Genomic DNA, 20,990 nt, shown 5'->3' with positions numbered 1-20,990 from the left:
GAAGTTTACATGCACCATTTTATCCATATCTTTAAGCACACGTATTCCTAGATATCTAATCTCTGACTTTTCCAAAGAACTATCCAATAACTCAATCCACGTTATGACCTCTGTTTTTAGGTTTCGCCTGCACAGCGCTTGTGCTGTGCTTGTGAAATTTAACATATTTAATATAAATCTCAAAAGGGGCTTAGATCCCACCCTCCCTTTTTTCCTTGCTTTCATTGGTTCCTGTGCTAGTCACTTACTTTCCCTCCGTTTCTTTTGGCTGTCATGCTATTTTCTTCCATTTACCAATGCTTTTTTTTTTCCTCATGTGCTTGTGTGTTTGGTGTTATCTGCATCCCAAAGCCCAAATACTGTGTACATCCGCTTTGGTTTTGGTACTCACCAGTTCCCCCGGGGCAACACTCACTTAGCAGTCCTCCGAGGCCAAAGCAGACACCCTCTCTAGTGCTCACTTTTGTTTCGAGGCTGGCGCAGCCACTGTTGTTGAACTTCTTTTATAAGAGATTCATGACGCAGGGTCATGTGAAAAGCAGGACTGGGTCTGTTTACTCTTTCTTTTTTTGTGTTACATTTTATTGTATTCTGAGGCACCGCATGATGTTAGGGTCGTGATATCAATTAGCCGTTTGAGCCTCTGATTGATTCCTCTCCCCGTTTCAGCTTTGTAATTAATAGGCTTCCTTGTGTTTCATTTTGATGTTACTTCCAGTGTCACATTTTCCCAAGGTAATTAACCACACTCGGCATGAAGACGGCCAGCTCTTAGATGCGGCTTCCTAACTTATATTGCACAACTATTCAACAAACTACAACTAACAACAACAATAAAATGTATTAATCTCATTGGTGAAACTTAATGCATTTACCAGTGCGTCTTTCCTTATTGACTACATAGCCAGAAACTTTCCCAAAGTCACTTAAAGGATTGATTATTAAGGGGAACGATGATCTTGAGTATAAATTATCAAATCATCCACATTTAAAGCTTCTTTTTTAATCCAATCGAAATATTGAAAGGGGAGGATTTTCTGTTCAGACCTTATTCTTCTGGCTAGTGGCTCTATATAGAGGTTGAATAGTAACGGAGACAGAGGGTACCCCTTCCTATTTGAAATTGTGAGGTGAGAGAACAGTTGACCAATATCCTGGCTGATGGAGTGTCATAAATAGCTTTATTGCTTTGAGAAAAATTTCCCTTGAGCAATATTGTTGGACCACTTCATATAGAAAGGGCCAGCTGACCCTATCAAAAGCCTTGGCTGCATCTACCATTATAACCGACAAAGGAGATTTTGTTACCATAGCTACATCAATCGTGCTTACCAGATCATGAATCAGCTCATAGAGCTGCCTTTGTTTCATAAAGTCCTTTTGATTTTCATGCATGGTATCTCCTAATACCTTTTCTAATCTTTTAGCTAATATGCTTGCATATATCTTGTAATCATTGTTGAGCAAGGATACAGGTCTAAATGATTTGCATTTCTTTGGGCCTTTATTAGGGTTTGAAATCAGTGTTATGATTGCATCATTCCATGACGTCGGACGAGGATGGTGTTGTATGTAAATGATGTTCAGTAGGCTAGTTAGAACAGTGGTAAGTTCCTCCCTAAGGATCTTATGTAACTCATTTGGGATGCCATCAGACCCTGGCACATTCCCCTTATTTAACCCTCTTAATATTTTATCTACTTCAAGGGCTGTGATTTCTTGGTTGAGGGGGAGTTGCTCGTCCTGACCTACGGGCAAACAATCCTGCCTTAACTAATCCTCAATCCCTGCATTCATTGCCTTCATGTCATCAGTGTATAAATCATGGGAGAAACCCATAAAGTCCCTCTCTATATCGTGATCTTCATACAACGTTTTTAGTGCCATCTATCTCTATTTCCTTGGCTACATTCCGGACACTGCCCTGCCTCGTTTCCAAGTCAGACGTTTCCTGCACCCTTCACCATACTCATAGTGTGCCATCTTACTGGCATTCCACTGATTCTGCACCTTTCTCTCCAGGTATTCTGCTAAGTGTCCCTTAGCTTTCTTTAGTCTGCCATGAACCTCTGACTCTGCAGAGGGATGAACGCAATCTGCCAGCTCTCTTTGAATTTCTTCTATTCTCTGCTCTTAGTCTCTAAGCTGATCCTTACTTTCTCTCTTCCTGTATGTTGCGTAAATGTTCAGCCTCCCTTCAATACAAGCTTTGAATGCATCCCACACAATATGCCTGGAAGCAGAGGCCTTATTTAAATCAAATAACTTTTCTGTATGTTTCTTCAATGCATTTACAATTCCCTGCTCTCCTAGTAGGCTGCTGTCTAAGGTCCACCTTGCAGTGGTTTGGGAACATTACATAGAGAACTCCAGTTTTACCACTGAGTGGTTCAAAAAGTACTCTGGTTGATGTACTGTCCTCCTTATATTATTTCTTATCTTTATATCTGGTAAAATAAGTCTATTCTAGAAGCATGGGCATATTTTTTATTCTGGCAGATGTATTCTCTTCTCTGTCCCACCCATTGCCTCCAAATAACGATCAATCTCAGGTTTTTCATCAGCAGATGTATACACTCCCTCATTTTTGGCAAGTTTGCCGTTGGTCTGGTAGAGGACTTGTCTAAAACAGGATCTAATAATGCATTAAAATCCCTACCCCTGATAATAGTCCTTGTGCCTAGCAAGTGTTTATATAGTTTCCTAAGGTAGGACGGGTCATCTACATTAGGGCCATAATATCCTACAAAGAAAAAAAACAATATTAAGGATTTTGACATTAACAATTATCCAGCTGCCACCTGAATCTGCTACAAAACTCTGTAACCTAGCTACTGTGGAATTTAAGAGGATCACCCCCCCCCCCTTTTACATTGCAGGATAGATTAGTACAAGCAAGTTGACTGATCCATTTATGGTTCTTTAGAACCTCCTCTATCCCTCTTGCCAAAGATGTGATTCCTACAATATTATAATATCATTATCGGAGAGTTTCAGCAAATCCAAAATCTTTCCTCTTCTATTTTGTACCCTTAAACCATTTGCATTCTAGGTTAACACCCTTATATTTTGGGCCTTTTTTACTTCCTTCTCCATCTTGTGCTACATCACGACAAATCACCCCCGCCTAATCTAAACTTTCCATCATTAAAGAGGATTATCATTTTTTAAACTTTTCTCACACATGTCCCCCACCTTCTGCTCAAAATGGCTATAGACCACTAAACCTCAGAAACCGCATATAGCCCCTGCCCTCCTCCCTTGCATTCCCTGGGAAACTCTCCCGGAGTCCAGATGGGGCAGTACATCGTACTCCTTCAGCTCCCTGCCTCAGTTCATCCTCTTATGAACTTTTCTGTGATTTTATCAGATTGATCAAACCCTCAACCTCGGTTTCTTCTTTCATATTATACATTGTGTTGTTCCATATAACTCTGAATGTCGCTGGGAATTTTAACTGTGCAGTGGCTCCCAATCATTTCAGTTCTTGGATATGTCTGCCCAACTGCCACTGCTGAATTTGAGTTATCTTTGATAAATCTGGTCTTATTATGAAGGACCGATCATTTTTCCTAAAACATTTTACTTTCATTCCTTCTGTACTGATTAGCTCTCTTATTAAATAAGTACAAAAGTGGACTAGAATTTTCCTGGGTTTCTCTCTCTTAGAGTTCCTTTTGAATGGATCTCGATGGGACCTTTGTATGTCCTGTTCGAGCTTTAAAGAATTAGTTGCTGGGATAAACTCTTTGATCAAAGCAGCAAGTTTTTGCGTTCTCCCACCTCTGGAATGCACCTGCAGTCATTTTCTAATGATTCTAATTTCTCGCTAAGCTCTTTCTCTTATTCTTTGAGCACTTGAATCTCTTTATGGTTAGTCTTATCCTCCTCCCGTAGTACTCCAAGAGAAGCATCCATAGTGGATACCCTCTCCATAATAGCTGCCATTTTGGCCTCAAGTTTTTCACAGGCCTCCTGACTTTTTGCTTCAGTACTCTGGAGACTGCAAACTTGTCTTTAATCTTTTTTTGACAAGGTGAGTAGTAGGGAGCTCATATCCAATGACTCCCTGTTCTTCGATGTTTTCTTGTCCACTATGCAAGCTAGTTGAGTTTCTTCAATGGAAATACCCCCCTCTAAGGAGACCTGGAAAAGAGCTGAGAAGTGATTTGGCAGAGGGAGATCAGGCTCACCTGCCATCGCTAGCTGAATATTTTGGGTTAAATTGCTAAGGTCCTTACTCTGGATAGGCTAAGAGTGAGTCAACCTAGAGGCTGTATCCTGGGATTCCGTACCTCGCACTCTAAAATATGACCTTAATGATGGCGTACTTTTTAACTTTACTCCTGGTAAGCATTTTAGATCTTTTGTAGTTCTAGTTACTCTCTGCCTCCTTACCTGAGTTGGTGCTTGGGCCTGGAAATCTGTATGAGGGCTGGGGATAATGTGCGTGTTACCTGTGGAGGCAAAATAATCACCCTATTTGGATGTTGATCCTTCAAGTCTTTCCATGTATTCTGCAAATGTGGTGCTCCTAACCGAGTGTTCTTGAGTGTATATCTGTTTTTTCCTATAGTTCCTGAGAGATCAGACTCTGTTAGGTTGGTAGCAGCCTGCCGTTCTCTCCTCCTGGAAACAGTCTTTCTTGCAGCACTAGGGGACTTCAGCGTGTCTTGATGCTTCTTAGTGCACGGCCCAGCACATTTCTTGGGGCTCATAGAGTTTGCCCAGGTCACTTCCCCAGCCACTTTGGTGACTTCCAGCACACAATCTAATCCTGTCCTGCCTGCACTGGCTCTGCTGGGTGAGACTGCGTAGCCCCGGAAGCAGATGTGGGCCACTGTGAGCCGACCCCGACGTAAGTGCGGCACCGCCTGTGACCACAGAGAGCCTGAAGCTGATCCTGGAGACGCTGCCATGCAGTCACTGCGTCCAATCAAAGGTAAGATGAGGGTTGATAAGGTGCCCATGCGATCCCAGCACTCCAGGGTTGAGAGAGCTTGAGAAAGGACCTAATTAATACTGCATAGTGGCATTTACACGCTGGAGATAAGGAATCTCCCAACCGGCACGTTAGCTGGCAGCCATGTTACCCCCTCGAGACTCACTTTGCAGTGTGACCAGGATGCCTGGATGGGCCAGGACGTTCCATCAAATCCACATGTCCAGGACAGTTGTCATCACTGAGGGCTTCATCTGGGGGGTAGTGGTAGTCTGTTGGGTGGCCTCTGGGTGCCCAGTGACAGCTCGACCTGTTGATGAAGAATGTACATTGTAACTGGTTGAAGTGTGACATCTACCTCCAAATGTTTTGTATTGCAATAAGCAGAGACTTTGGAAATTCTTACGTTGTAGGTTAATGTTACCACGGTATTGGGGTATTTGACATGACATGTGTGAAGCTTTAATAAACTAGTTCACTGAAGCAGCTCATGAGATGTGCAGATCAGTTGCACTTTGGATGATGGAATGAAAATGACCAACGGTGAAGCCAACACTGTGGAGGGGCAGCATCTGCGTTTGACCATTTGGAGGCCTAGTTGAGTGAGATAAGGGCAAACAAAAGAATTTGTTGTACAGGTGACTGCAGTCATCATGTGTGCAGTGCTATGTCAATGTGCTTGCTGCCAATACCAATCTGGTAATGCAACTTGAGGCCTTGAGAATACTTGTTGTATACAGTGTCATTCCTGTCCTCAGTAGCTTCATCTTGGGTTAACAGGTCAAGATGGGGCTAGGTAGACAAACATGTCTCTGACTTGAACATGATCTGTATGATGCTCACTTCCTGGTGAGTAAACTTCATTTGAGAGTTAACAAATAGGGGTATTTGGGCAAGTGAGCACCGGACTTGTGGTTGGCGTTAGAGAAACAGGGTGTCCTGGTAGTTGCAGTCAGGAGTCTCCCTCTACTTCCCAACATTTGGCATATGATACCCTCCCAGGTGAGTAAACTTAATTTGGGAGTTAACAAACAGGTATGTTTGGGCAAGTGAACACTGGGCTGGTGGTTGGAATTACAGACGTAGGCCTCCAGGTAGTTGTAGTCAGGTCACTCCCTCTATTTGTCAACACTTGGCAAATATTATCCTCCCAGGCGAGTAAACTTCATTTGAGAGTTAACAAACAGGGATAGTTGGGCAAGTGAACACTGGGCTGGTGGTTGGAGTTAGAAAAACACAGCCTCTTGGTAGTAGCAGTCAGGTCACTTCCTCTACTTACCAACACTTTACAAATGTTATCCTCCCAGGTGAGTAAACTTCATTTGAGAGTTAACCAACAGGGCACACTGGGCTGGTAGTTGGAGTTACAGAGACAGGGGCTCATGATAATCGTAGTCATGTCACTCTTTGTACTTCCCACCACTTGACAAATGTTGGGTATTACATATCTGTAGGTAGCCTGCATTTAGGTTTGAGCATACATTTACATGTTGAGACATACCATAATTCAGGGGGATGCTTTTTTTGATATTGAAAGACTTACAGGCATCATTTCAACGTATGGTATGTGGTGGGCTTTGGTAGTTGTGCTGTTGGGTCCAACAATACACATTGACAGTGTTACATCTCAGATACTCAGGGTATTGAAAGTTGGTGAAGTACATGAACAACACAGTGGCAAAAGCTGAGCTGTGAGCATGCAGGACATTGCATTTTTGCAATGCTTTTTGTGTGGTAACTTACCAGACTCCACTCCCCCAGGTATTCCTGTCAAGCCCTCAGGATGGCCAAGACATTCTCCTCCCAGGCAAAGAGTCTTAATGAGGCACTGGGACAGCCACTGCCAGTTTTAATGGCCTCCATCTGTTACCTGGATGCCAGGGAACAGACCTTGCCCCCCCCTGTCGTTTTACCTTTCCCTAATGTCCTCCTTTGGGTGCAGGTTTAGTGCCTGCAGCATTCACTTTGTTGACTATCCTTTGCCACAGTTACATTTTCCTGCTGAGAGGTGTATGCTGAACTTGGCCTCCAAACAATTGTGGCTCTACTCATATGATTTCATCCAACATGACTGTCAACTCATCTTCAGAAAAACTGGGATTTTTGGCACGTGACATGGTGGACAACTAAAGTGGGTAATAGGGACTTGATTAACAAGAGAAGTGCAATAAGGAGTGAATGGGCAACAGTGTGTGCGAGGTGTTAAATGCGATGGTGAAAATAGGGGTACCAAATCTATGACAAAATGAGAGAATGGTGGTCCGTCTTCTTTGTAGTCCATTGGAAATGCAAAAGATTGTGGTCAGTGAAGATGTGTGTCTTAAAGTGTGGTTTGCAGGTGTGTCCACTGGACCAATCTTTGTCAGCTTTGTTTGTTTTTTGGATTCATCCAATGTGCACTTCTCTGTTACTTTGCTGGATGTATACCGCAGTGGTCGACCGCCACTGGGTAACTGTCACGAGGAGACCGCCTCGGTGACTGTGTGTTTGTAATAGGCTTGGTTGTTGGCCGCAGTTCTGATGCCGCTGTAGATCAAACCGCCAAGATACAAGACTGTTGCACCACTGGCTGTCTAGCTTTTTGATTGCTGAGTGGCAGTTTTGCCTCTTTGCATTGTAATATGGAGGTCTAGGGACCACAGTGCATTTTTTTGGGGATCGCCAAACTCGTAATCAGGCCATGAAAGACTAATACTGTATCATGGAGGTGAGACAATCTGGAAAAATAAACAAATAGTTTTATAGTTATTAAAAATCGACTATTGCTGGAGTCGAGCTGCTTCCCTTGCCTACAGCTTTTGTTTGGTGGTGGTGAATTAAAGGTGAACATTTAATGTTGACAGTAATATGAGCCAGTTTTACAATAAAGTGATTGATACACAGCATGACCTTTCCCTTTGCTGTACATAAATGTTATTATCTGTAGGGTTCATTCTTAAGAAATATTGGTATGAACTGCTTGGATATGTAGTGATGAGTATATCTTTCTTTTTGTTGAATGGTAGGCCTTCAAATTTGTTGATAGCATCTTGAGATGTGCTTTTGTTTAAGGTATTAAATGTGCAATATAAATTCTAGCACTGAGTTGCACCAGGATATAATTGTAAGTCTCTTGGGTAAAGATAAAATACAGGCACTCTAGAATGGTTTATATAGGTAATTATGGGCCACATGTACCAACATTTGTATTAGCGATTTCCTAATTGTGATTTCCTGTGAATCGCAATTAAGAAATTGCTAATTCAGATGTATGAAACCCTTTAATTTTTCGTTTGCGATTCATAGTGAGTCACAAAAGGACCTACCTCATGGATAGTAATGAGGTAGGACGCAATTTGCAACCCATTAGTAATTGTAACCATCACAGGGATGGTGGCCTGCTTGGCTCAGCAGTCCACCATGTCTGTAATTGCTTTTGAATAAAGCAACTTTTTTTTTTTTAAAAGAAAGCAGGCTGCGTTTAAATAGTAAAAAAAAAATTATGTTTAAGTTTCATTTTGTAGGAGTAGGCAGTGGTCTGTGGGACCACTGCCTGCTCTTAAAAAATATTTTCTCCAACATTCTCAAAGGGAAAGGGGTCCCTTAGGAACCCCTTCCCATTTGTCAATGGCTTACCATCAACTTTGTTTTGGCGGTAAAATGGGAATGTTTTGTGACCGCATTTTGGTTGCAAAACATTCATACATGCCTTGCCAATTCTGTATTAGGAACGGATGCCCTCAGCACACCCTGTCCTAATACGGAATGGAAAAAACAAAATTGTGATTCGGTAACAAGTTACTGAATCACAATTTAGCTTTAAAGATCCCAAAAAGCAGTTTTCTAGTCGCACACGGTTTGTGACTAGAAAAATGCTTTGTTTATGTGGCCCTAAATTCTTGTTCTAGGAAATGTGTTAAAATTACTTCCGAGCGGACACCCCAGTTTATTTTTTATCACTAGTGTTAAAAAACAGCATGTCTCAGGAGGCAGAGTGGGGGGCAGCCAACCACGTTCCTACCTGTAGGAGACAGGAATCGCTTAAATACAAACACAAAAGGTTTAACCATGCTTTAAAACATTCAATTTAGGTTGCTTATTTATAAGTGCTGCTGTCAGGAATCTGGATGGCCGGTCCCCATCATCTAAACCAGCCTCTTCTAGCAGAGAAACCAGCCCCACCCTGCAAGCCCACCAGAGAAACGCCCAATACCCAGTAATACCAATCCGTGACTGGTTCCACTAATTCTCTCTCTGTCCTATATCTGAAACATAAGGCCTTTCTACTTAAGGAGGTGATCCCACTCACGAGAAAATGCCTTCTCACGAGTGAGGATTGGGGTCCTCTAATGAAACATGTAACTCTTAGTTTGGTGGGCACCCATTGTCCTTTAAATAGAGTAACTGATAAACCCTATACGAGATAGTTTGAAGGAAATAAGAGGAGATAATAATGCCAGTTATTACTTTGAGCACAATATTTAGCGGGTTCCAAGACTATCCTCTAGAATACAAACAGTCATACATTATTCTATACTTCTAAAATGTCTTAATAAATACCCAATTTATTGTATTTGTTGATCTAATTTTCCTTAATATACACTTGAGTTCATTTATTGGAAGCAGCTGTGTTTTTTCCAGTTTCAAGTTTCGCTTAAGCCTCCCCATCATTCATCCATGTTGTTTTATCCTTTTGTCTTTCAGTTAACCGTTAGATATAGCTAATTTGGACATTGTAGTTAAAAAGCAGCATGGTTAAAACAACCTTTCTTGTGAAGTCTTTTAAATACGATCTGGTAATGTTGGTGAATACATAGAAAACAATTATCTTCCAACTGCCTCTCATTTCAAATCTGAGTTAACCATGGTGATTTAGAAAAAATCTTTTGACTATCTTATTACTTTTACTGAACTTCAAGGAAAACAAGTATTTACAAGCTTACCTTCATGTCACATGGTTAAAGTTGCACTGGCTAAGATAAATAGCTGTAACTCCCTGACTTTCTCTTAATTTGTGGATGACAGTTCACATTAATCATGCAACTTCTGCAATGAAATACTTCTCAAGTTCAATGCTGGTTGTATTCAGAACTCAAAGATTCCTTTCTTCAGCCTGGAGAACTTCAACCTTTTTCATAAGTAAATTAATAAACAGTTCTAGTTGGTGTGCCTTTTAATCTGCTCTTTTCAATGTCAGTATCTGTCTCACTCCCTAACCAACACTGTTTCAACTACTTTTAGTCATTTCTCTGTCAACCTATTTACACCACAGTCACCTCACCTCTACAGGCTGCATTTCATTTCTAAGTGTAACTGCTTGAAAGGCCGTGAAGCCTCATCTCAATACGTTCCACTAATGATCCATTAAATAAATGTAGTTGCGTCCACAGAAATGAATGCACATTGTACTTTTCCAATAGCAATTCTTCAGCAATGACTGTATGGTTCATAATATCTGAAATATATTTCTGTTGCTCATCATTACAAAAATCTAATGTTTAAATTATGTGCTTAACTATCAACAATTATTGTCCTATATATGTAGCACACCGAGCGTAGTTTAAGGGTAAAATGCTATTGTAAATATTTGATTCATAGCTTATTTAGTTTTAGTGTTACTTTATATATGCCACTCTTATATTATCGAACTTGGGAAGCTGAAATGGTGAACGTATCTGCTATAATTTTAACTTGTGATACGCAGTTGAGAAACGGCCTCATGAAAGTGACTGGACTTCATGATGGTGCCTGTTCGGTGTTGTGTTAACGACCTTCTATACCATCAATCTTGAGGTGTAAATGTAAAGGACTTGCTAACGTTGTGTCTCTGACCTACTTTGGATAGCTTTCACCTTAAAGTGAAAACAAATCAGGTTGTATTGTGTTGCTATACCTCTCAACGTGGAATCTGCCCTTTACAAGGTCTTTGAGTTTTTGTGCTGTCCCCTCAGTTGTTTAATACAGCTGTAAACAGTCGTTATTACACCAGTCTCCTAAATATTCAAAAATATTCATTGAGAAAATATAAATGTACCTCCGAATGAAATAGTCATTCAGGTGGCTAAGGTAGACGCTGGGTTTTATCAAGTCAATGTAAATGTGAAAAAAGAAACTGGGATCACAATTAGGAAGGACAAAACATGCAGCAGACAAAGTCATTGCAGGGAGCCCCAATAGTGTTGGATTTTACAACCCCAGTGACCATCCACAAGGATACTGCATAGAAAACACCCCCCTTAAAAAAAATATTAATACTGTTCCTCACTTAATCTTAAGCAGCACAACATAGGAACCTAAAACACTGTGCTTCTGGATGTTCAAAATTTAGGGGAGGACAAAGATGGACTGTAAGATTTCGCAGCAGATTTGCTTTGACAATATCAAAGCCATAGATTGCCTTGCCCATCAACCCAAAGACACAAACTAGTTTTTGAAAATTCACAAAACTACCAAAGATCTGCTGCAGCAATATTCTGCTTTTGGCCATTCATGGCCAAGTCTAGGACCAATTTTCAGGATAGTTTCAGCGTGTACATTCTCATACTGCGACTCTGAATGAGAATAATTTACATAATTGTGGGTTATCCTGAAAATGTTGCGTAGATCCTACCCTCCTCAAATAAACGTGGATACCAATGGTCTGTTTATTCTTTACAGAGTGATAATTCACACTCACTAACATTACATTATGGAAAGGTCAATAATACTTTAGACTACCTGGATGCAAACACTTTGAATGCACAAAACACAAATGTAAAAAAAAACGCATTTTCATCCATCACCGTGTGTTAAGCTGAGTATACTGATGGCAATGAAGATCTCTATCTTTAAATACAGTGCTGTGCAGGTGTTTTGACCTGTGTAAGTTCTTTGCTTAGGCATGTGTCCGTCGATTTAGAAAATAAGATGGCAGATGGTTTCATATCAAATGTGTTTTAATTGTTCAGTCAGTTTCTTTGGAGCTTCTCACTACAGTTTCTTTTGCTTGTAGGATGGAACCAAAAAATGCTGGGATTTTATGAGAACACATGACAGGTAGACCTGATTAAAATATACTTCATCATGTTACTTGTTTTTTTGTTTTTTCTATTCTGCTTCAGTTGTCATTGCTAGCTAAATGCTGACTTGCCTTGAGCGCGTAAACTGTAGAGAGTGCAGCATGTTTTTACTTTATTTTCAATAGTCATCACAGTTAAGGTGATAACTAAGATTCTGTTTCAAGTATGCTTTCAGATCCCATCTTACTCTGTAAGTCTATTTTTTTCTCTTTATCATTCCTTACTACCAGATTTATTGATGTATTGCATGTTTTTTACTGTTCTTTCCTGGCCCTTCAGCGTCATAATAAAACTAACAGGAATAAATGCATTTTGGCTAAGATTACAAGTGGTGTTCAAAAGTTATATTTGTAAACTGGAGTTTTGGTCTCAAGAACCTAAAATAACTTCATTAACCGCCAATTCTTCGATCATGTAGAACATGAACTACTTGTGCTCTTTGCTTATTTTTCTAAAACTGCATTCCTTCATCTTGACTCAAGTTTTTCAGTTGGAAATGCAGTTTCAATGTCCAGTCTTGTACATTCTGGAATCAATTTGAAGACTACTGTTAAACAAAAGAATGTTACCAATGGAATTGTTTATTGCATTAGAGCAGGAGTCTGCAAACTACGGTCCGCTGGCCACATCTGGCCCGCTACAAGATTTTATCCGGTCCGCAGCAACTTGAAATATTTTAGAGTCTAGGACCTTGACTCTAAAATATTTTACCAGTGTTAACAAAGACAACTACATTTTCAGTGCGTGGCATAAACAGGTGCAAGACGCAGAGGACTCTTGGTAAACAAACAACTGTATCCCCTATATGAAAAGAAAGTACATATCTGAAATTGCAAAGAAACCCTTTAACAATGAACAGCAGGACCACTTGTACCAGAATGCACTGGTAATGGGTGAAGCTGGTTGCTATGGTCGCTGCCTCAAAGATCCTGGTGCTAGGCGTCAACTGGTCACTAGTACCTCCTCGGGCCACGGATGCTGATGGCGGCACCAGGTTTGCTGGCCTCCTCTCCTCCCAGTGGAGGGGGTTTCTAGGGCAACCCGGGGGGGAAGGGAGGCATTTTGGTTCAACTGCAGACACTGGAGCTGCCAAGGCAGCATGAGAGGAGGGGGAGACCGACAAAATGGGTGCAAGGTAGGCAGGGTGAGAGGAAAAGACAGACAGACAACAGGCACAGCTCCCTGCTCATAGAATAACATTCATAGGGGAACTACATACGAGCCATGTGACTCATTGACAATAAATGAGCTATAAGAGGGGGGGACAGGGCTACACAGACCTACAAAAGGGGGCAATACTCCTACAGATCCACGGCCCTCAGTGAGAGAGTAGGAAAGACAGACAGTGTGGACTTCTTCTACCCAAGGGCAGCAGTGGGACAGGACAAAGGACAGACGGATCGGCCTTGTACTCACACTCATCAGAGCGGAGGACAGAGCAGTGGATGGTAAAACCCCTGGTGAACCTCACCAGGCAGAGAGAGAGGGAATATACAGCTCTTCGCATGGATAATAACTCCTGCTGGAGCCAGGCACAACAGGGATAGGGCAGGAAGGGCAGACAGGTGAAACTGAGACAGACTGACACTGTTGAGAGAACTCCCTCCTTGAGCTGGATTTACCGGAACATCTGTGCTCCAGTACAGCTCCTGTAGCTGCTCCAGGAAGACCAGGGGAGTGTATATCCTTTAATCATTCATTTAATTTTTATTCAGACTTTTATAAAACTGATATTTTTGGCCTGTGAATATTTGTAAAATACGCGATGCAGCCCTCATGCTGAAAAGCTTGGAGACCCCTGCATTAGACTTTTTGAAAATGCAGATATTATCAAAAACATATTTTAAATCCAAGATCTTAATTTGAAACATGTTGAGAACTAAAAAAAAGCCTTCAAAATAGAAAATGTACCAGAAAAGCCTAGGCAAAAATTATAAAAGGAATTGGGGAAGAGCAAGACCAGTAGGTTAAAAGAGAAATAGGGACACCAAGTAGCGCTCCTATCCAAACAGAACCCGTAAAAAATGAATATATCAATGCTTTCTAACAACTGTGTATTTAGAGTAACGAAAGGAAAGGAGTGCACTACTGTTACTGCGATCATCTTGCCACTCTGCAGTACTAGACTCTCTTGGCTTTGCCTCAGGTTGTCATAAACACAGTCTACAGTGTGGCCTGCCTGTACACCTTCACTGTTCAGTCTACACCTTCAAAAATAAACAAAGATCATCAGCCTTGACTGTCTTTGGATGCACGAGCATGCAGACATCACCATTCTGGTGTTTCTTTGAGTAGACTTGCCCATAATAACGGGGCGGATGACTCACACAGCTCAGTGCTGTCACTTGGATCCACTTACTTCCAAAGGGAACCATACTAAGTTGGGAACCAACTTGCTAGACCACAGTCTGAACTTCATCATACCTTCACAGCTAAAGCTAATACTAAATTCTGAGCAACCGACAACCAACTATCTCTGGTTTGCTTTCCAAGTTGAAACTTTGGGCTTTTGGGTTGGTCCTCAACGGAATATGAAATTCATGTAAACCAACTGATTGAAAAATATAGTTATTACATGAAGGCCAGTTATACTCTCTTTCAAGGAGCATAATATGGCAACTAGAGCCAGATGTTGGCACACTTCTGGAGAACTGTGATTGCTTGTTCATTACAGTAGCAGTGTATTAGTTAGAAGTCTTCAGATAAGGCCTGGTGAATAACAATAGTGTGGGGTAGGATAGTTTACCCAGAACAAAATTTGCACATCATTCAGAGTTTGGAAGTTGGACTGGAGAGTAACACAGTAATTGACTATTTTCACTCATTCTGATTTGTGCAAACCTGGAATTCTGTGCAGTTTGCCCACGTGATTTCACCAAGTTTTACTTGGCAAAAACGGTGCTGCCAAAAACACTGTTGACGCAAAGGGTAATTGGTATTTGATCTGATCTTGCAATGAGCTGCTCAAAGTTGCCTTTCTAAAAGATTCCTCCTTATTAATACAGTAGACCAATTTTAACAGAATATTTAATTAAGTACCATGAACTCCAGTGACACATACAATTTTAACTTCCAGGAACTTTTCTTCTTTTTTTTTTAATGACAGCAGAGGAAAATATTATGACCTCACTTATCCTAGAATGACAATATAAAGTTCATTCTGTCTGAACAGTGGTTCAGTGTAGAACTAGGAAAGATGAAATGGCCCAAACTAAGAGCCAGCCTCAAGTGGTCAAAACATTTTGCATATAGGCAAAATTGCATACCAGTTGATGTTAAAAATATTATAGAGTAGAAATTTACTTTCAGTGTCTGTGACCATCTGATCCTTATTTTATTGCTGTGGCAAACTCAGTATGTTTTCCGATAAGGGGATCGGTGTCACAAGTGTTATATGTGTTTAGGGCGTGTTGCTCACCAGCAGATCACTAGACATTAGAGCAGTACTGAAGACCACCCAAAGTGCTGCTATTTTTAACATGATGACTATTTTCCCCATGACCAGACAAAAGTAAGATTTGGTGGCAGCTGATGTTATAGCTGGCCACCCTTGTTCTCCCTGATTACATGTGGAGTGTGATTTTGTGTTTGATTTCGTACATGACTGATGTGCTACCCATGTTGTGGTACCCCTGCAGCATTATGTAGTTCATAATGCTTTAGAATACTCCATAGGGTTTGTAGAAGTCAAATTAGTAATCTTTTCCCTTCTTGTCTCCCTGTGCTGCCTTTGATTCCTCTTTTGCACTAGAGTTCTTTGTAGAACATTGTGCTGTGTCTGGCTTTGAATCTTTTATTGCAAATGGTTGAACTTGAACTGGATTCAGAAGCTCAAAATAGCTCATAGCCAGTGAACAACAGTTGGATAAAAACAGTGGCCTAGTATGGTGGCCTCGAATACTCAAAAGTCTTGAGCTTCCTGATTTTTCACAGCATCTTGGACTTTATGGTTGGAGCACAAACTAGAATCCAAAAAAGGGAATGTATCAGTACAACCTATCAATTGTTTATATAGAGGTGAGTCCAAACAAAATGCACTTCATTTAATGTGTTCCAAGGAAAAATGAGTGAAAACTTTGAAGTTAATTCGGTATTTTTAAAAGCGTGTTACGCCCATGACTAGATATAAGGTAGCCCGCAGCATATGTATTGGTTGTCTTTTGTTATGTGTACTGCACAGCAGTGGCAAGGACATAGTAAGAATTATTGACTGTCTCCCTTTTTAAAGTATTAACTATTTCCCGGTTAATAAGAATAAAGTCTGTCACTGTCACTACTGAAAGAACCATGAGGCAGACTGCCAGGTATAGAAAGAACCAGTATGATATACAAGAGACTGAGGGGGTTATTACAACTTTGGAGGAGGTGTTAATCCGTCCCAAAAGTGACGGTAAAGTGACGGATATACCACCAGCCGTATTACGAGTCCATTGTATCCTATGGAACTCGTAATACGGCTGGTGGTATATCCGTCACATTTGGGACGGATTAACACCTCCTCCAAAGTTGTAATAACCCCCTGAGTTTGATTTTAGCATCTTGCTATAAGGAGGTCAGAAAAGCCTAGTAAGCTGAGATTTGGAATTGCAAATCTCTGCTCAGCTTGATCAGCATCCTCTCTTTGTGCAGCCTCAAACCGGTGTGCTTCATCTTCACCAGCTCCTGATAATCCTAAAATACCCGTGATTCTGCACATTTAGCTTGCATTTTCACCAGCATGTGATGATTGCGAGGGGCCGGTGTGCCTTCACCCTCCATTGTGTATCATGTTTTTTATGATGTTGCTGATGATCTAGCATGGCACGTGCCTGACCTTGATGTTGCACCATTTATTCAAGCAACATCTGATTGTGTGCAGACCCTGTGCCTCACCCTCTGCAGTTGCTGGTCACCTTATCCTCTAGCTGCAGATGACTGACTCCACAAGCAGACTCGTTTACCCAGCTTCAGTGGAGCCTACCCCTTTGCTTGACCCTGATTACAGCTCCTGTGATCCAAGCACCTTCCTGACCTCTGTGCAGCCCAGTGTGGTCTCTGTGGGAGGTGGGGTGTGGGAAGGGACCAACAATGTCCGAAACAGGAAGAGAACACCAAAGGTTATCAGGTTTCAAACTGGGATAACTTGAACACTCTCAAACTGGCACAGTGCTTAGCTAGCAATTAGAGATTATCTCTGTGCATTTAAACTTAGTTATGCACATAAATGCTACTGTCCACTTTACTTATAGAGCAACCAAATACACATACATTATTGTTACTGGCATAAAGTTTATAAGGTTCTGAGGTATTTTTTAAATATAACTAATAATACCTATATTAATAATGAAAGTCCTATCTTTTTCTAAACGGTTAACACTGCTTAGATTGTCTATTTATTATGTTTGGGACATGTGCAACCTCAACTAGACATTCTATCCCATGACATCCTCCTGTTGTAAGACTTGACTGTTTCACCCCACTACCTCTTAAAAGTAAAAGCCTGAAAATTAAACAGTTGACATTTCAGTGAGCTTGTAGTGGTACACAGTTTCTGCATTTCTAGGAATAGCAGCACTAATTGTTATAGGGATTGCCCATCTGCCAGTAAATTGCTCTGGCCTAGGAGCATTAACCTACCAAATACAAAAACACTTATAACCAAGAAAACCTATTGACAAATTATGAATTAATCAATACAAAATCCAATTACATACATGTTCCAATATCGTTCCCACCTCTTTGGATCTCATACATAGGGGCATTATGACTTCGGCGATGGAAAAGCCTGACCGCCGAAGTCCTGACAGTTAGGTTGCCGTCAGTGCGGCCACCTCCCTGCCGGTCCCATTACAAGTTTCCTGTTGGGTCAGCAGGCAGAAACAGAGTTTCCACCCACTGGCTCAGTGGGAATTGGCCTACAGCATTGTCTCCGGCTCATAATAGAGCCGGAAGCATGCTGTAGTGCATAGGGTGCACCAGCACCCGTTGCAGTGTTCCCAGACAGTGAACATTGTGACGGGACAGGCCAGGGGGGCCACTGCACTACCCATGCCAAGTTCATGAGCAGGGCCCACATGGGGCCCCTGCACCCTGTCTCTGCCAGCCGTTTCATGGCAGTGCTACCACCATGAAATGGCTGCTGGAGAAGGGAGTTGTAATCCTCAGGGCAGCGCTGCTTGCAGCATTGACCCGTCGGATTAGGTCAGCCAGCAACGCCACACTGTCGTGTCGCCGAAAAGTGGGGGTGCTGGTGGTCCGACTGCAGCGCTACCGTCGTGGTCGTAATGTGGTGGTTAGACCACCGCTGCAACCCTGGCGGTCATTGGACCATCAGGGTCGTAATAAGGCCCCTAGTGTAGTGCAGAGTGACATAGACAGATGCCTCTTCTGCCAAATGCATGGTTTTTTTTCTTCAACCTTTCCTGACTGATCCTGTTTGATTTTGTCCTGGTTGTCTATAATACCTGAACCATACTCCAGTGAATCTAAATCTTATTGATTGTCCATTGGCCCACTCGGATCTTTAAAAAGCTTGATGCACTCTGCGCATATTGTTAGCCACCTTAGTAATCTATTACTTTTGTTGAAAAATTAAAATGCTTTATTGAAAAAAAAAAATGATACCTTTTAGAACAAAATATTAATAATTACTAGAAATAATGATCTAAAACGTAGATGATCTATAATATGCCAGGACAAAATAATGACTGATGCATCTTATGGAAAATTCCACACCACCATAAGAAACGTAAAACTAGAAAAAAAATAGCATTTTCATGTTTTTTGAAGAAAGAGAAAAAGGAGAGTAGAGGAAAGAAAAAGGCAGAAAAGAAAGAACCCAAATAAAAATAGAAAAAAATAGCATTTACCATACAGAACCTATGTTTAAAAACCATCTATAAGGTTATGAGAATTACGGTGCTTAAACATTGTATATGTATCTGGAGGAGTAGCTGGCTATATAGATAAAAAGGAGGAAAATGGCAACTATAATAGATCTCGCTTGATGAGGAGCTGAGTGCACTGCACATTTGCTCTATCTAATCTGTGATTATGGCATTCAAAATTCCACCATGTAAGCAAAGTAATGTTTGAGATATCCTTCCAGCTGAATATAATGATTCGTATTGCAATAGCAATAAGAAGATCAACAAATTTTCCCAACCATAACATTAGTATGCCAAATATGAGAAGAAACACCTAAAAAGATGTGTGGTTTATCAAACGTCATACTCATTGAATAGATATCAATAATCTTATGCTAAACTTGTATCTAAAATACACTTGCTTTTGGACATTCAAAAAACATATGTTTAACATCACTATTTTCATTGCTAGCTGACCAACATTTGTTATCCATTAAAATTTTATTTGAAAAAAAGATAAGGGGTTAACATATCTGTAAAACAAAATAACAAGGTATGTGTTGCTAGTTGAATGGGATGTAGAGTATATTTTAGACCAAATCTTATTGCAAGTTAAAATAGAAAAAGCTTGTTGAAGATAGTTTTCCCATAAACGTGCCACTTTACTTTTTGCCCTGTCTATGGGGAATATTTTCAAACTCCTATAGATATATGAGGCACTCACTGTATTAGAGAAATAAAAGCATGGCCAATCTCTCTGCTGTACTTGACCAAACTAACAGCCGCACTCCTCGTCTCAGCACAGTAGCATTGAACCATCTATTATATGCGGACAATGTGGTCCTGTGTAGCCTAACAAAAGTAGGCTTGCAGAGATTGATTAATACTCTGCACTCACATGCTACACAAAATGACTGAGTCACCAACCAAAATAAAACCAAGGTGATGATGGTTAGCAATGCAATTAAGAAAAATGGAACTTGGCATCTTAGCACACATGTCTTAGAAAGAGTAAAAGAATATGAGTACCTAGTGTTACTGTTAGGCAACAAGGGAACAGACTTCACAAAGAAGAGTAATGCCAGAATCATCACCTTAAATACCCTGCGCAAAAAATTGAAATGCCCCACACTTAACCCATTCTTGAAAGTAAGATGGCTGCAAAAATCATGCCAACTCTAACCTATGGCAGTGTGGCCCTTCTCAGTCGTGACTCAGGCATACTGGGCCAGCTTCAATCAAAAGCCTATCCGTTACATATTAAACTTAGCACAGAGCTCTTCTCCAAGTCAAATCTGGCTGAAGCTCTGCCTCATTTTTTTAAAACATGTTTATTGAAATTTTGATACACAATTACAAACAAAGAAAACAGAGGACACAAATACAATGGTTAACAATGCTCAATATCCCAGATAGAGTCTTGGAGGGGGGCTTCCAAGTGCAGTGTGTACAGTCTGTGGCATTACAATGAACAGTTGTATTTGTTCCCCGCAATGTTCAAAGTTGAGCAGTAGGACTGCGATCTTCGGTGGAACTAACAGGTGAACAGAACTGGGAGAAAAGGGGCAGAACTTTGGATGGCTATGTAGTGGGAGGTGAGCAGTCACATGTGTGAGGGTGAGAAGGGTGCAGCTAATTGAAGTGGTGGTAAGAGGGGGTGTTGTGTTGTATATGCCAGAGGTGGATAGTATTAGGGCAGGCTTCCTAGCTGTACTGCACGCAGGGTGGGTGAGGATGGTTGGCACATTCTTGAGGCTGAGGGAGGGGAGCCGCCTGCGTTATCGTCTGGTGGAAGTGTGTAAGTATTGTGGCCCAGTGTGGGGAGAGAGGGTGCTTTCGCAGACAACACCTCTCCTCGGATTGCAGGGCATCCTCCTCCGGTGCCCCTCACTTATGTACTGCACCGTGCCAAGTGTACACGGAGGTCCGCGGGGGAGGGCCAGTGCATAGTCAAGGCGAGTTTGTCAAGGAGGTGCGCAAGAGATACAAAACAAGCATGCACTTGCTGCTGTTCACTGTGCTTAAAGATGTCAAAGAGGCGGCCTCCCACGTGTCAAAATCAGTGAGCTCTGTGACTGTTCTAAGTGTGGAGTGAACAGAGTGCCAGTAGCAGTAGAGGGTTGGGCAGGACCAGAGTATGTCAAGGAAGTCCACCTCCTGGGCCAA

The 20,990-nt window shown here is 41.4% G+C and overlaps 1 protein-coding gene across 1 annotated transcript in view; it reads left to right on the top strand.

The window, feature by feature from the left end:
- NUDT14 (nudix hydrolase 14) overlaps window positions 1–20,990 on the top strand; it is a 500,399-nt gene that overhangs the window by 226,275 nt on the left and 253,134 nt on the right. The window contains exon 2 of the mRNA XM_069207330.1: window positions 11,913–11,956. Within this exon, the coding sequence (XP_069063431.1) occupies window positions 11,913–11,956 (44 nt within the window). The remainder of the gene's footprint in view (window positions 1–11,912; window positions 11,957–20,990) is intronic.

Source organism: Pleurodeles waltl, chromosome 9 (assembly GCF_031143425.1).
Source record: "Pleurodeles waltl isolate 20211129_DDA chromosome 9, aPleWal1.hap1.20221129, whole genome shotgun sequence".
NCBI lineage: Eukaryota > Metazoa > Chordata > Amphibia > Caudata > Salamandridae > Pleurodeles > Pleurodeles waltl.
This window is presented reverse-complemented; position numbering and strand designations above follow the sequence as displayed.